This window comes from Mixophyes fleayi, chromosome 2 (genome assembly GCF_038048845.1).
Source record: "Mixophyes fleayi isolate aMixFle1 chromosome 2, aMixFle1.hap1, whole genome shotgun sequence".
Classification (NCBI taxonomy): domain Eukaryota; kingdom Metazoa; phylum Chordata; class Amphibia; order Anura; family Limnodynastidae; genus Mixophyes; species Mixophyes fleayi.
The window spans coordinates 49,202,376-49,219,752 of record NC_134403.1 but is presented as its reverse complement, the minus strand read 5'-3'; the positions used below and the strand labels follow the sequence as shown (position 1 = coordinate 49,219,752).

Here is a 17,377-nt window from a genome sequence, read left to right as displayed (position 1 = left end):
GCTGCCTGTCAGTAGCCAGGGAGCAGTGGCTGTGTGAGGCGTCCCACTTGCCATGGCGTCAGATTGAGTAAACCCCTTCTTGGGGACCACTTCTGCTGCAAGTCTCAGGCAGTCCCCGTTACCCCGAGGTTGGACAAAGCTTACCCTGGGGAAATGATTTTTACGCCCTCCCTCCCACATAAATATTTACAAGTCCCCTGGTTTGATTCAGAAGGGCAGCATTACGGCACACAGCATATATGGAAAACAAGGTAGGAAAGCCCTTCTCTTGGCTACCGATAAATGCTCTGGCAAAGTAATGCGTGCATAATCTTTTAATTTTTGTAATATGGGCGCAGGCCACCTTAGTCTATTTACTTTTCAAAGTGTCTAACTCTATTCATTCATATCACTGGTGATCCAATGACCTCTGCCTGTTACTGTAGCTTCACTGTCTATGATGGATGCCCTGTTACATTCAAAATGTATTGTGCATCTAATATTTGAAATTTTTTAGTATGGGTGAAGGCCACCTTCTTCTCTCAGCATCCTCATTTATTTATATAGCGGCAAACTAATGAAAGCCATGCTCTTGACAACCAATAAATACTTTGGCATGGTATTGTGTGCCTAATCTTTGAATTTTTGTAGTATGGATGCAGGCCACCTTCTTCTCTCAGCATCCTCATTTATTTATATAGCAACAGCAAATTGGGTAGCTGTTTACAATTAGGTATCTACTTATCTAAATAACTATTAATACCTCTGTCCATTTAATGAGATTGGATTGTTACTGACAATTCACTCTTCATAATGCCTGCTGTATAAAGTTTCAAATTTAGTGAGTGCATAGCATTTCAATTTTTATCTCTTGCACCTTACACTAAATTTCTTTTGTTGTTTAATTTATCCAATGGGCTTGCTTCAGTTGGGGGCATGGCAGATTACATTTTTTTGCAGCTGCTGCAATGTTCTACATATGGGCACAGAATGTCGAAAATGCCCAGAAAAAACCCTCACATACAAACTCCCTTTTTTAAAAATTGAATTTAACTGAATGACCTTTCCAAAATGGACAAGTATTGAAAAATAGAAATATAATGACATTTAGCCTTTTTGGGGGTTGTGCAACTGCTGCTGAATCTCATATGCAAACACCCAATAATTTGAAAATGATTTCAGTTGTCACTGCCCCACACACAATTACTTTTATAAGCAAAAAAAAATGTATTTTAAAAGAAAGAAATCTGTTTGTTTTTTAGATTCTGCTGCTAATAGTCTGACAGCAAAAGCACAATGTTTTCCTCCGATAAATTAATATGCTAATTAGTTTAGAATGATATCTATCTAACTCAGTCTGTATATACAGTCATAGCCAAAAGTTTTGAGAATGACACAAATATTATTTTTCACAAAGTCTACTGCCTCAGTTTTTATGATGGCAATTTGCATATACTCCAGAATGTCGTGAAGAGTTATCAGATGAATTGCAATTAATTTCAAAGTCCCTCTTTGCCATGACAATGAACTTTATCCCAAAAACAACATTCCCACTACATTTCAGCCCTGCCACAAAAGGACCAGCTGACTTCAGATCAGTGATTCTCTCATTAACACAGTTGAGAGTGTTGACGAGGACAAAGCTGGAGATCACTCTGTCATACTGATTGAGAGTACAATACTGAGTTACAATAACAGACTGGAAGTTTTAAAACGAGGGTGGTACTTGAAATCATTGTTCTTCCTCTATTAACCATGCTTACCAGCAAGGAAACACGTGCAGTCATCATTGCTTTGCACAGAAAAGGCTTCACAGGCAAGGATATTGCTGCTAGTAAGATTGCACCTAAATCAACCATTTATCGGATCATCAAGAATTTCAATAAGATAGGTTCAATAGTTATGAAGAAGGCTTTAAGACGCCCAAGAATGTCCAGCAAGCGCCAGGACCATCTCCTAAAGTTGATTGACAGGATTGGGGCACCACCAGTGCAGAGCTTGCTCAGGAATGGCATCAGGCAAGTGTGAGTGCACCTGCACGCACAGTGAGGCAAAGACTTTTGGAGGATGGCCTAGTGTCAAGAAGGCCAGCAAATAAGCCCCTTCTCTCCAGGAAAAACATCAATGAAATACTGATATTTTGCAAAAGGTACAGGGATTGGACTGCTTATCAAGAATATGATCTGAGCTTATCTTTATTATATTCTTACTTCTTGGGAAGCTATTTTCTATGCATAGTTGCAGTCCTGTTCTGTGTTATGAAATAATATTGGATGCTATTTGCTAATGAAATTAAACACATTTTTATCTGTTTAAATCTGTGTATTGTGCTACTTGGTGATAGAGATAGAGCTTATGAACAAATTGGGTTTAATCCTGCTAGAATTCAAACTACTTCCTGACAACGCCTACGCAAGTTGTGTGACCATGTAGATATTAAAAGCGTTTTGTACAATTCAAGAAGAATGCAAATTGTTACAGGCTTTCCACAGTGCAAGCATTAAAGTCTACTAACATCTGTGTCTGTATATCTAACTATGTCAGCCAATGAGGATTAGTTGCAAACAGGGAAATGTGACTGCCTAGCCTAAATGCACCATGTGCCTCTTTATCTAGTATTACGCCCATTTGTGCAGACACCCACATGAGTTACTGCATCCAGATAAATCCTATAGCAGCAGAGTAATGGAAACTGGACATATCTGGGTGTTGCTGAATCAGGTCTAGCTACAGTAACTTGCCTGTATCTTGCGGACAAATGCAAAAATGGTTTTCATCTAGCTGCAAAATTCTGATGAACTTCAAAGAGGGGATGAGTGAGAATTTTCAGTGGGATTCCTATTTCTGTCATCTATACCTACTTTATATGGGGAGAGCATTTAAATGCACACATAGACCAAAGTAATTAAAATATACACATTAAATAGACAGCCCTGATGACCCCTTACTAAAGTGAATTATTTAAGACACGCGGGTGATATTTTAGCAGAAAAGTTTCAGTTAATTATTTGGTGGTCCAAACAGAACAATAGGCAGACCTGGCTGCCTATTGTGTCATGAATATGCCACTTGGTTGGACAACAGCACACAACCAATCCAATCAGTTGTTGCATTCATTATACTGTACACTTTACTGATTGCAGAATGGTATTGATGGCAGTAGTCCTGTCCGACTCTGACTGGCAGCTGTAAACATGCAATGAAAGGGGATCGGGCAGGGAAATCAGGTGAATAAAAGCAATACTTGCAGACACTATGGAGAACATCACAAAATATAATTCTAAAATAAAAATAGCCAAATTGTATTCAATCAATATCCAATTAAGTTCAGTTAATTAATGATTTAATGATGTTTATTTGAATAGTTAATTGGAATAAATTAGTAAAGGTTTAAATAAAGGGGGGTAATTAGAAAGTAGGCAGTGCCCCCACTCTATTTAACATCTTTGCACCTTGCACACAGGGGTAAACGTTGTGCAGAAAGCACGCAAATAAATGGCAAATTTACAAACATTGGGGCATGAATCTAATTGTGTGCTGTGTACAAATGTGCAGACAATAGTGCTAAAATAATTGTGTGAATGTGCACAGTTCTATTCGTTTAAACATGAACCCCTATGAAAACTTAAACAACGTTTGCACCGCTGAAAAATAATCCCCTATAAACAATTTTAATATACACTGCAACGTAACTGTCATTAGTATTTGTTAGTGCATTAGACGTGACTGTCAATGTCCCTCTATGTTAACCAGATAAAACTAATCTTAGCCATCGGGGGCTCCCCTCCCCGTGCACAGTGACCCCCCTATTGCATGTCACACACAAGGTAACACATGTCACTCTCTCCATGAACATCAAAAGCCTGTGTTGTAGGAAGGTGGATTTTCTCAAGGCTCTCTCCCCACTATGGAATTGTTAGCAGGACAATAGGGTCCTGTGTCCGTCTTGTTGGCACCAGATTTGTACAATACAGGAAACAGCGTTTCCTCTCTGGGCTAGAAATTAACTTGGATCGTGCTCTTCCCGTTTTATTACTAATGTGCACCGGGAAAACGAGACTTAAAGACCTTCAGAAGTGACTGTTGCCCGAGGCCCCGTGGGGTAGTAAAAATCAGCGATTAGCAGGCACTAAAAATAAAGCGCCGCAGATAGCTAGGTGGGGCCGGCTCTGCGCTATATATGTACATTTATTAGCTATTGTCCTAGTCCTATGGTCAGAATGAAATGGATGGAAATTGGATGCTGACGCGCAGTTCCTATGTAATTAACCCCTTTCCTGTGAAATGCTTTGCAAAGCCTAGGAGTAGATGCAGCACAAGGCTAAGCAAGGTCATCGAGGCCGTTCTTTAGGATCCGGGATCGCGATCTTTTTAGTTATAATTATGTTTTAAAATCGGTCCAAAAAGTAACCTAATATTTGGAAAATATAGAGATTATCATTTGATTTTCATAGACCGTTATGCAATTAACATACATATTAATACATTATAATTTAAAAGAGGCTAGACTATGATCCTAAATCGGGAAATAAAAGAATTAGCCAGGCAACAAGTCAGACTTAGACAGCCTGTGGCTCTCCAGCTCTTGTGCACCACAAGTACCAGCAAGCCCAGTGCAATAGTTGGACAGCCACAGGTTGCCTAAGCCAGCAATAAAAAAATAATAATTTGCGATGAAACTGATATTATCTTGTTGGGCGATAGATCGTTGTTGCATTAGCAAAAGTGCTCTATATTATTACACATAAATTATCCTTTTGTTGTTTTATGTATTTCTGTGTTTTATCAGTGGGTTTGTGTCATTGCATTGTTATAGTGTTATGCTAGTGATAAAACCTATACTTAACATAGAACACGTACAGACACAGTATACAAGAAGCTGTTACATGTAGTCATTGTAAACATTATTTTAAAATCCTTACAATCAAAAACTGTATATAAGGCACTACTACACGTATATTTATAAATACACTTATATATCCATCTCAAGAACCATATCCAACGGGATCATCCTGCATATAATTGAATTTTATGCTATTTTACAAGTTTACAGACTCACACAGTTTATTTTTTATACAAACTATTTACAATCAACATGCATTTTTGCATCACACCCAAAAGTCATGTTCTAAACTAAAACTAAAACATACCAGTGTTAATTTAGGACCATATAGGAACCTCGGAGATACAGTAGATTTGTGTCCTGTTCTATAAGTGTACAGATGTTGGTGCCTGCAGGGGAATAGAGAATTATTGTATAAGGTCTGTTTTTTGGTGCGTGTGACCCTAATCAAGTGTAAATTAAACAATGCTGGTACTGCTCAATCATGACTGTGCGGATGCCTAGCTGTCTGAGAACCGTGCGTCCAGCAGCTGTGACCAGTTAGTGACTGCATGTGGTAGGTTACCGAGAGGGCGAGCTGCTCTTATACCAGGGGCTCAGTGATGTCACGGGCAGGGAGTGGTCCCAGATGCCATCAGTTACAAGAGGTTATATCAGGGGTGTGAGAATTTGGCTGTGCATAATGAATGGATATGTCCCAGGGGTTCCAGCACTTTGTCCCCGTCCTCCAGGATATTCCTTCCCACTCTGCAGCTGAGGACACACTGCTGTGAACCAGCCATTCCGCTGCTAGCTGGTGAGGAGAGAGGACCGGGCAGTGCTGCTGGATAGCGCTCTTCTTCTTGTACAGGATAAACTTCCATCACTCGCAGCCTGGGGACCAGAGGGGACGCTCTTCACTCTCTTACTTGGAAGCTGAATAGCATCATTTTCCCTTTTGTTGCGCAGATTTGTGGGACCTAGGATTGCTCAGATAGCGATGTTAAGCTGTGTTACCGTGGCGATGCTGTGCCTGCTGTTCGGATGCCTGATGCTGACAGGTAGGTGCGGTGCGCTATACCTGTGCGATATTTAAAACAATCCTGTTGCACACTCCTGCTGGTTGTTTATTTGTGACTGTGTTTAAAATAAATGTCAGACAATTTACATTTTGCTGAAAAAAGGGTTATTAGGATTCTTGGGCTTTTAGAACAATTTCACATGAGAGTATAATTAGTTTCCTTAATTTGTCTTTTGTTTTCAGTACTGCATGTTCATTAATAAAACAGACAACACAATCAGGTTTTTCTTGTTTTAAGGCAGATATAGGTCATGTAACTACAAGTCACAGCATTCCCTGCCAGCTGTTGTGGAACTACAAGTCACAGCATGCCCTGCCAGCTGTTGTGGAACTACAGCTCACAGCCTGCCCTGCCAGCTGTTGTAGAACTACAAGTTACAGCATGCCCTGCCAGTTGTTGTGGAACTACAGCTCACAGGCTGCCCTGCCAGTTGTTGTGGAACCACAAGTCACAACATTCTATGTCAGATGTTGGGATTTTTAGTTCCCTAAAAGCTGGGAGCTAAAGGTTTCCCATGCCTGCCTTAATGCTTGATGCCTGGTGTAGTGGGAGGGCTACTTTGCAATACAAGATAGCACTATCTGTTTCACTAGTATAGAACATGTGGATAGTATGATTTCCAGTCTGAGTAACGTAATAATAATGCCATCATTATCATCAGCTGATCTGTAGTTACAGTCATAATAGAACCTATGCAATATTTAACAATTGGGGCATCTGTGTCCTTTGCCACTGGACTGTGTAATACAACTCACAAAATATATTGATTCTTGCAGACAGGGTAAGGAGAGCAGGAATGTATCACTGTCAGGAATTAGATGAATATCATGGCTTGTCTGACAAGACAGTGTTAGTTCCTATCACCATAAAAGCTACTGTATAACTTCAGATTGTGTCTGTAGCTGCCTGCTGCATGTTAGCTAATACATTGTATTCTCTTATTGATTATGTTGGTCTCATCTCGTAAATCATATTATCACCATTGCTTGGAGGAATAAGTATAAGTGTGTTGGCTTCATATCAGAGAGCTTACCTTAAACTTTATGTATTTCTAAAAAAGTATTGATGTGTTTGAATGATGTGTTGTTTGTTTTCTTTATTGGATCATGTTAGAAATATATGACATGCCTATATTTATTGTATATATATATATAACTACATATGTTTTAAATAAATATGTATAAATATAAATATATATATGAGTGTGTTAAAAAACCGTATCAGTAGGTATCTGTAAACTAGAGATTTTTTGCATACATCAGTTATGTATGTTTGCTAGATACTATACTATAGTATACTGTTTTATTATTTTATCATAACCCAGACTAGGGATTCCGTATTTTGGAGAAAGCCAAGTGAAAAAAATTGTGGTAGAACAAGTAAAAAACCTGAATATGTAACTAGGAAAAAAGGGGTAGGCTGAAAGCAAGGATGGGTTAGGCGTCCTCTCCCCATAGACCAGGCAAGGCAGAAAGCCCACCAGTAGAGAGATCAATGAGGAAGATAATTAGGGTCTCAAAATCCAGGAGACTTTGTACAGCTCTAATAAACTGCATAAATATCCTTATGGTTATAATTTAACCCACTTTACTTACGCAAACTTCATAAACAGGTGATGGATTTTTCTGAACACACACATCGCACCTCTTGCCGCACTCAGTAGGTCTACTAATAAGGACTTATAGTTGTGTAGTAAAATGTATAATGATGAAGCCACAAAATACAACTTATTCTAGGCTTATAGTGCCCCTGACTTTGTAAAGGGAATAAGTGCAAAGCCAATAACGTGCAACTGATGGGCAATTCCAGAACAGTTTAGGAAGCTACCCTGGGTTTTTTTTTCCTGGGAAACATAAAGAAGAGGAAAAAGGAAATCTTCTACACTGTCACAAGACTATTGGGTTGTGTGAGGTGTGATACAGGATAATATACTGTAGGCTGTATTATACCCCAGGATATCAGGGAGCCTGGATCCACTGGACGTATTAGCAGGAAGGTTACCCTGACACCGATTACACCAAACAAGCACATATTGTTATCAACATCAAATAAGCATAAAAACTATTAACCTTAAAATACAATGTGGTTTACAGAAAATAGTCACCATTACCTTCCAAAATATATAGGTAAATCTTCCAGAAGCCAGGTATATACAACAGGTATATGGGAGAAGGAGTACATCATGGATTACACATATAACGAGCAACACCATTGCTGGGGTACTTGTATTTCGCAGCCTAACTGCAGTAAAGTGAAGTGATGTCTAGTGAGGTTTAGTCATTCTTTGAGAGACAAAGACCCTCATATAGTAATTCCCAGATCCATCTTGTCAACCTAATAGGGCTTTACCAGATATATTGCGAACACAATCAAGATACAACATACCCATCACCGTTAAGAGTAGTATACACATGATATGATTTCATTGTTTCCCAAACAACAGCTATTTTTAATGTGATTGGCGACATCTGGGCATTCATCCGCAACCACCACTATCGGAAGAAGATCATTGATCTCCTACGTCTACCTATATCTGGCCAAAGTTTTGAGCTTAAGCTGGGTACACACTACAGAAATTTCGACTACCTTTTTATGCCGAGCGATTTTACATGCGATTGATGGTCCGATCGCTCGGTCCATGGACTGCACACACACTAGCCTTGTTTAGGATGAGAACGGGAAGAGCGAACCTTCCTTTAGCGACTTTTTACAGCCATGTTGTGATGAGCAATGACTGTAATTTTGTACTCACTGTTGTGGATAGGTCGGAAGTTTATACACACTACACAGCGGAAACGAGATTGGAACGAAAATATAAAATGGTACGACCAACCAAATGAGGCGACAATCGTCCATCTGGGCAGACTTTCGACCATCGTGTAACTGCACACACTGACCCGACTTTTGAACGAACGGTCGTATGTCGGCTGTTTCAGCCAATTATTGGACGAAAACAGTGTAGTGTGTACCCAGCTTTACACAGAGGGATAAGATGATTGGTGGATATTTTTAGGGCGGAATGAACATCTTTAATGATCAATTTTGGATCTGAATTGGTCTTGTCTTGACTATCCATACACCAATAAATGATCAATTAGATGAAAAATGTATGTATGTGTGTAACTTTAGCTTAGTCTGCAAATGACCTCCTTTCTGGAATGGTATATGAACAATAAGCATGGGACTCTTTAAACAGTGCTCCTCTACATTGCCTGGACAGTTCTAGATACTGGTGTTTGTTTAAACCATCATATAATATAAGAGAAATCGAAATTATTATAAACTATTTTAAATTTGGCATATTTTATTTCATAGGTATTAGTTGAAAATGTGGTTAAAAATAAATACAAATATGGATTAAAACAAATATCTACCCTCTTCAGAGACTGTGAGGCTGAGATGTGATGTCTAAGTTTTAAAAATGTAATTTATACAAGCATTATGCAAATCAGTTATAAATGAGTGTTGGTTTTGATCTTTAGATATTTACATATTGCAATAAATACATTTAAAAAGGAGCAATCTATAATAATTATCACTTTGCAGCAAATTCTTGTGCAGTCTGTATAGAGTAAGCTGTTTATCATAGAGATTATTGAAGCATAAAAATTACAATTATGGAGATACAATTAGCAAGAGGATAATGGTCGAAAGGACTGAATCTAAAATGTGATCCAGATTCAAGTAGGTCCCCAGATATGCCAATTTATGGCACATGGTAACTTAGAGAGTATCGAAGATCAGCCTATTTTGATGTATCTTGTGCAGTTTGTTTAGAGGAACTGAAGTTGAGTGATGAATTACAGTAGAAAGATGTTATAACTGTTGGTTAGATAAGAAAATGTCAATGACACATTTCTGTCCCACCCGGTGGACAGTGATGATCCTGGGATAACTAAGCGATATATTGACTAAATGTCTTGCATCCAAGTTCTAATGTAGCAACTATGTTGAGTGTTCTTAAGCTGAGATTAGGTATGTCACTTGGGTGTATATTTACTAAACTGCGGTTTGAAAAAGTGGAGATGTTGCCTATAGCAACCAATCAGATTCTAGTTATCATTTATTTAGTACATTCTACAAAATGACACCTAGAATCTGATTGGTTGCTATAGGCAACATCTCCACTTTTTGAAACCCGCAGTTTAATATACCCCCTAAGTCTCTATCACTCTATCACTTAGTCAATTACCATATATGCCTTTAGGCATTACTGCAGCAGAATAACACACAAATAATATACATAAATGTCATATCTGTGTTGAAAACAATCTTTGTGATCTGTGGATAAGTTCTAGATCTGGATGTGGTTGTTCAGAAGCATTCCATAAGCTGGGTATATAGTTATACACTACAGAAAAGTCATGTATTTATCATGTAAATCACACAATAAATGACCGTTTGGTCAGATATTGCATTAGTGTATACATTCCCACGATCATGTGTTATCGCACGAAAGCACATTGCATCGTTTGACTTGGTTTTATACAGTTCCTAAAAACCACGATCAACGATGGAACGACAAGGCAAATGTGTAAGTGTGTATGCACTCACCACCAGCAGTATAGGCAGATCTTTACAGAGTTTACAGAGTCATGATTTCAGCAGATGGTTATGACAGATGAAGAGAACAGATCATAAGGTCAATTGTGTAGATGTGTACACATGAATCTGTATACTCATCAGGACTTTCAGTCCATGGTAATATCATTACATAAATCACATCTGCAGTCATGTTCTGTAGTGTGTACCCAGCTGTACCGTTAGCCAATCACTTTTTACCCACAACATAATGCCAAATACAATGCTAGGAGGGGATTTTTCTAGTTATAACTTAAGAACAGGGCAATCTTCCCAACGGTTAAAAACAAATTAGTGTTTTTGGCAACACTGTAACTCCATGTGTTAGTACAAACATCTGGGGTAAGCAAGCAGCTCAGAGCTTACATGTGTTATCTGTCAGAGATGCTAGCTCAGGATCCCAGCATTGGATGCGTTACAGTTTGCTCAGTCAAAGGGAACATTGTGGTTCATTCCATGGAATTAGTTCATACAGTTCAATGAGCTGTAAGGTGTCTTTTTTGCCTAGCCCATTAGATCACATCAGTGCTTAACTTCCTGCAGTGAAATAACACAAATAAACATATAAAAGTATGTACTTTCCAATTGTGTTAATGTTTCCATGTAAATTGTATCATTGTATGCGTTTACTAATTAACAGCAGCCTATATTTGGTACATGACTAAATAAAATTGTGTAAATTGTGTGGCAATAAGTTATCTAGGTGAAAACTTTTAAGAAGTGATAATATGTCATCAATAAAGAGAAGTACAGTAGCTCCCACGTATTGTCCTCCAGATTACACAATGAGATATCTGTTTTAATGATGATGATGTTAAAGGCAGCAGTATGAACAAAGCATCATATTGATTGCTGTAAGAAGGGACCTCTTTGCTATATGCACTAATGTTATTTTGCAAAAGTACTATTTTTAACAAGCATTACCTATATTATAAAATTAAATAAAAAAACGTAATAAAGCCAAGTAGTACATATTAACGGATAAGTCCACTTTCTAATGGCTGCTATGTCACAGTAGGTTCCTATTTAATAGTGGGATAAGCTTTTCATGCTGTGGATCTCAAACCTGCAGACATCACCAGATGATGTGCCTGTGGGAATAGGCATGTATGCAATGCATATAGGTTAGATACGCCCAGCTACAGAGTGTATCCAACCAAAAAAAACACACAAGATAGGCAGAGGTATAATTTACAAAAATAATCATTTGTATCGATTAGATAAATAACAAATAAGTCTCCGAAAGTTGTATTACCATTTTTCTAAAATGCGTACAGTTTTTCATGCGTTAGGTATGTTACTGCAAACTGTTGGGTTACAAAAACAGACATATGGCCTTTATGACATATATTACTTTATATTGTCTGATTTTTACATAACTTCCCATCAGTGAGTCATGACCAGCCTCATACTCCAGCCACACCTCTGGTTCCGTTCTCTATAAACCTCTCATGTCACACAGTGTCCCAACTATTCCTCTATTCCTGGCTCTTCTACGCAAATGGACATCCCTGTTTTTCCTAATGACTTTAAATAGGCTTTTTCCTGATATCAAAGGAAATGACTTTCCCATATCCTTGGCTGTGTTCTTCCCAACTCCATACCTATTAATAGATCATCTACTTCCTCTTACCTGAGTGTATGGGGCTTTTGTCCACTGTGTGACTCCAATTTAATTTCCTCTAACACTCCATGATACTCAGACTTGTCTTCTTTTATCTAGTGTCTGAGCCTCACCTCACCGAGCCAGGAAGTCCAACTTCCCACCTATTTTGATCCCATCACGTTCTGTACATAAACTTGTGGTGCTAGTTACTTGTTTTTAGGTTTAACTATTATTAAATTAGGTAATTACATTATTTAATGCTCAGCACGACGTCTCCTTGTATTTGTCTCTTACTATATACTACAATCCCTATACGTCCAGGGTTCATAGCGTACATTTACAACTACTATCAATATTATAATCATTGACAAGAGGAGGGAGAGCTCAGTCCCTCAAGGCCTGGCTGGTGTGGATTAAGCAGCTGCGGCTACTATCTGGCCCACTTGCCTAGTGGCCACAGCCAGTGTGTTAATACCTTTAAAACTCCATATGCAGCCCTATTCTTCAATGCATTAATTGTTAGAGCAGTGTGATATCCTTTATTCTCTATAGTGCTCTCTGATTGTGAGTTTCAATTAAACAGGATAAAAATGTACATTTTGCATTCTCTGGAATCTCTCTTTATGCTTTATTGTTGGTCCAGATGTATGCTGTATAGCTGAGCTCACCTATTCACCGGAACTGCCGAAGGAGCAGCATATATACAGCTAGGAATTAGTGGATCCCAAAACTATATTTTGATGGAGCACCCATCCCCTTAAGGCACTCTCCAACTACCCTCCTTACCTAATATCACACCAACCTACAAAGATCTGCTGTATCCTAAACTAACACCCAACATTGCAAAGCACTTATAGCATCTTTACCAGGGGAGGGCTGGTATATTTTAGCCCGGGAGGCAAGACTGGACTCAGCAGCCTACTGGGAACATTTCAAAGGAAAAAAAATGCAGGTGGTCCAGTGACTCAGCCCAAGGTAGCCCTCAATGGGACAGGCCTGGAGGGCAGGTGCTCCCCCTCCCCTTGCTCAGCCTGCCTCTGATCTATACCAAGAGAGGTCATACCCAGAGATACTTTAACATTACTTAACAATACTTTTACCCTGAGTAGTGGGCAAGTCCTATATTGTTCCTATGCACAGTGGCCTAGTGGTTAGCACTTCTGCCTCACTATGTGGAGTTTGTATGTTCTCCCTGTGTTTGCGTGGGTTTCCTCCGGGTGCTCCGGTTTCCTCCCCACACTCCAGAAGCATACTGGTAGGTTAATTGGCTGCTATCAAAATTGACCCTAGTCTCTCTCTCTCTCTCTATGTGTGTGTGTGTGTGTGTGTCTGTCTGTGTGTGTGTGTGTGTGTGTGTGTGTGTGTGTGTGTGTGTGTGTGTGTGTATGTATGTTAGGGAATTTAGACTGTAAGCTTAATGGGGCAGGGATTGATGTGAATGAGTTCTCTGTACAGCGCTGCGGAATTAGTGGCGCTATATAAATAACTGATGATGATGATGATGATGATATGCTCTCATTGGCTACCCTTGTATAAAGATACAGATGAGAGGAAGAGACCATGACACTGAAAATTGGAGAAGAAAAGTTTGTCCTTTAATCACTCCAACTATTCATCTGAAAGTAGATTACTATTTCTAGATTTGTCACAAAAGAAACCTCTAGTTAGGTGATTAGAAGTTAATAAATGGCAGATGTTATATTACATTTATTACCTATGGATAACTTACAACTTGACTCTGTTTTGATCTTTCAAAGACCAGTTAGCTGTTCTATTTGTGTCTTGTTTTACTTTTATATAAAGTCAATTGAGCGGATCCAGCTTTTCTAACTGTTAATGTTTTCAGCTTACTTTTATTAGGTTAAATAGTATTGCATTGTTGGAGCACCGTATTGTTTATTGTTAAGAAATGTACAAGAGAAAAAGTGTTAGGATTAGTATGTAAGTTGGGCCATAACAAACCTTGAGTGGGATCAGGGTGTTTTTTGGCTACTGCGAAAAATGCTTTATGATTCTGACACCTTCATACCTTTATTGCAACCCCCGTCCCTAGTTGGAGACCCCGGGGCACCTACATGCGGCCAGTTTTCTTGGTGCTCTGCAGGTTGTGTAATACAGAGCTGACAAATCAACTTCGCTAACCACCTTTACATTGTAATGGATGGAATTGTGAGTAGGAGGAACAAACATGAGCCACAGTCTCTCAATTGTGTCTTGTGGTCGGTCCTGCTGCTCACAGATCTGAGCTTTTGCCAGTAAGAAGAATGGAAAGGACCAGGGCTGCTGCTAAGGTGGGGTAACTCCTGTACCGCTATGTTTTACTAGCTGGCAAAGTTGCGGTTGTAACTTCAGAAGAGCAACATTTTCAAAAAGTATTATGTAAAATATTCACTTTATTCCACACTTGACCTTGAAATTGGACACATTTTGCCTGCGGAATTTACCCGTCTTACCCCAGTCACACCGCGCCAAAAAATAAGTTACGCATATTGGTCCCAGCTTTACTTTTATGCTATAAATGCTTCAAAATGCAAATTTACAATTTACAATTTTAATGTGCAATGGTAAAAAGTGGAATTTGAAGATTGTGTCACCGGAGACAGTATTTAACTTATGTGAAAAACAGAATTCTAATTTGCACCCCTTGCATTGTCACATGGTTTTGTCCAGGAGACTGAAATAAGAAGTTTCTCAAGTTAAGATCCTTAGTGAATCAGGCCCTAGAATCTGATTGGTTGCTATAGGCTTCAACTCCAATTTTTCAGACCCTCAGTTTAGTAAATATACCCCCTTAAAGTTTGTCTTTCTTTATCAAAAAGAGGAGAAAAAGGCTTAAGACCTGGGTTCCTACATTACATTGTCCTGGAAAAAGAATAGGTCTTTGCATGTTTGGATATCCTATACAAGCCATTTTGGGTGGATAAAGTTTAACATGCATAGAGACTATAAAAAGTCCCCACTTCTATACCCTTGTGTCCTAGGTGACAGTATACCCATTGTTTAAAAGAATTGCAGAAAATGATCTGATCGGTGTGGGCGACATTGACAGCCCAGAGTTCTTCAGATACTTCTCTGGGAACATTTGAAACAGTTGAGTTTGAGTTCTAAATCCAACAAGAGAGTGTAGGAGTGATTCTAGCAAGCGAGACACTGGAAGTACCAGGAAATGTGGTATAACAAGGAAACTAAAAGCAGAACATTAATACCGCAAAGCCACTGTAATTAAAACATTATTTACATTATTATTCAAACAGGAAACACTTTTAATCATACATGTGTGTCATACAAATTCTCAAAATCTGCAGTTGTTTTCAGGCCAATGCCTCACAGGTTTCCATGTCACACAGGAGTGCTTCAGCATGACATGCAGAACTTTCAGAGATGGAACTATCCCATGGGACCAGGAAACAACATTTCCCCTTTCAATTCAAATGGGCGCATATGCAATTGTTGGCGTTACACGGAAAAGTAACGCGGCGTGCGCACTATTACCGTCATTACGGTAAGAGTGCGCGTAATTACCGTTATTACGGTACCTTTAATGCTGAATTTCAGGGAGCCGCGAGCTGAAATCCGGCTTAGAATTACCGCAATAACAGTAATATTTTTAGCGCCCTGGGAAACGCCAACAATTGAATATGCCCCAAAGTGTTATTACAGGATCGTTTTACACCTTTAATGCTCAATACTGATCTGGATGGCAAATTGCAGCGTTCTTCATGTGACATGACCCTACATGTTTTACACAGCAAAAAAATAATAATGGGTCATATGAAAACAGAATAGTGATACTAGAGTATAAAGAATAGAGAAACTAAACATGGGAATAGAAAGTGAAAGGTCATGAATGTTTTATAAATTTAATAATAAACACATAACATGAAAAATAACAGAATAACAATATAGCAAAATAAATTCATAAACAAACACTGTATTGGATGCCTTTGAGGCCACAAAGGAATTGTTAAACTGAAGATATATATTTTTCCTGCCATAATGCTCTTTGTTCCCTAACCGCACTCACATACATACAAACAACAATATATCCTATACAGTATATACATTTCACATATATACATATACAGTATATATATCCTATACAGTACATACATTTCACATATATACATATACAGTATATATATCCTATACAGTACATACATTTCACATATATACATATACAGTATATATATCCTATACAGTACATACATTTCACATATATACATATACAGTATATATATCCTATACAGTACATACATTTCACATACATACATATACAGTATATATATCCTATACAGTACATACATTTCACATACATACATATACAGTATATATATCCTATACAGTACATACATTTCACATACATACATATACAGTATATATATCCTATACAGTACATACATTTCACATACATACATATACAGTATATATATCCTATACAGTAAAAGCCCGAGTCATGCAACTCACCAATATTAATTATTTTAGGATAGGTAAAAATCATGTATGGTCATTAGAAAACTGTGCTGATGGACACCCCTCCCTCAGGGTAACCAATGTATCCAATAGGGCTAACTATGTGTTTGGACAAATTATATTTCTCCTTAGCTTAAGTCTCCTGAGATCTGCAAGAACCATTCCAAGCCCCTGTCGTCATCATCATCATCATCATTTATTTATTTATATAGCGCCACTAATTCCAGAGTGCTGTACAGAGAACACACATCAGTCCCTGCCCAAATAGAGCTTACAGGCTAAATTCCCTAACATATACACACAGACAGACAGACTAGGGTCAATTTGATAGCAGTCAATTAACCTATTAATATGTCTTTCATCATCATCATTTATTTATATAGCGCCACTAATTCCGCAGTCTTTTGGATTGTGGGAGGAAACCGGAGCACCCGGAGAAAGCCCATGCAAACACGAGGAGAACATACAAACTACACACAGATAAGGCCATGGTTGGCAATCAAACTCATGATACCAGTGCTGTGAGGCAGAAGTGCTAACCACTAAATCACAAGTCCCCCTGTCCCCCTCAGTATCCAAGCCCAAGCCCCCTCTGTATCCAAGCCCAAGCCCCCTCTGTATCCAAGACCAAGCCCCCCTCTGTATCCAAGCCGATGTCCCCCTCTGTATTCAATCCCATGTCCCCTTGTGTATCCAAGCCCCCCTCTGTATCCAAGCCCCCCTCTGTATCCAAGCCCCCCTCTGTATCCAAGCACCCCACTGTATCCAAGGCCAAGCCCCCTCTGTAGCCAATCCCAAGCTCCCTGCTATATCCAAGGCCATGTCCCCCACTGTATT

The 17,377-nt window shown here is 38.8% G+C and overlaps 2 protein-coding genes across 2 annotated transcripts in view; both read left to right on the top strand.

Annotated features, from left to right (window-relative positions):
* The window catches only part of SLC46A3 (solute carrier family 46 member 3), a 511,104-nt gene that overhangs the window by 248,513 nt on the left and 245,214 nt on the right, over positions 1–17,377 (top strand). The gene's annotated exons all lie outside the window — the stretch shown is intronic.
* Positions 5,494–17,377, top strand: part of FLT1 (fms related receptor tyrosine kinase 1) — a 56,979-nt gene continuing 45,095 nt past the window's right edge. Inside the window, exon 1 of the mRNA XM_075198943.1 lies at positions 5,494–5,862. Coding sequence (XP_075055044.1) covers positions 5,802–5,862 — 61 coding nt within the window. The 5' untranslated portion in view covers positions 5,494–5,801. The remainder of the gene's footprint in view (positions 5,863–17,377) is intronic.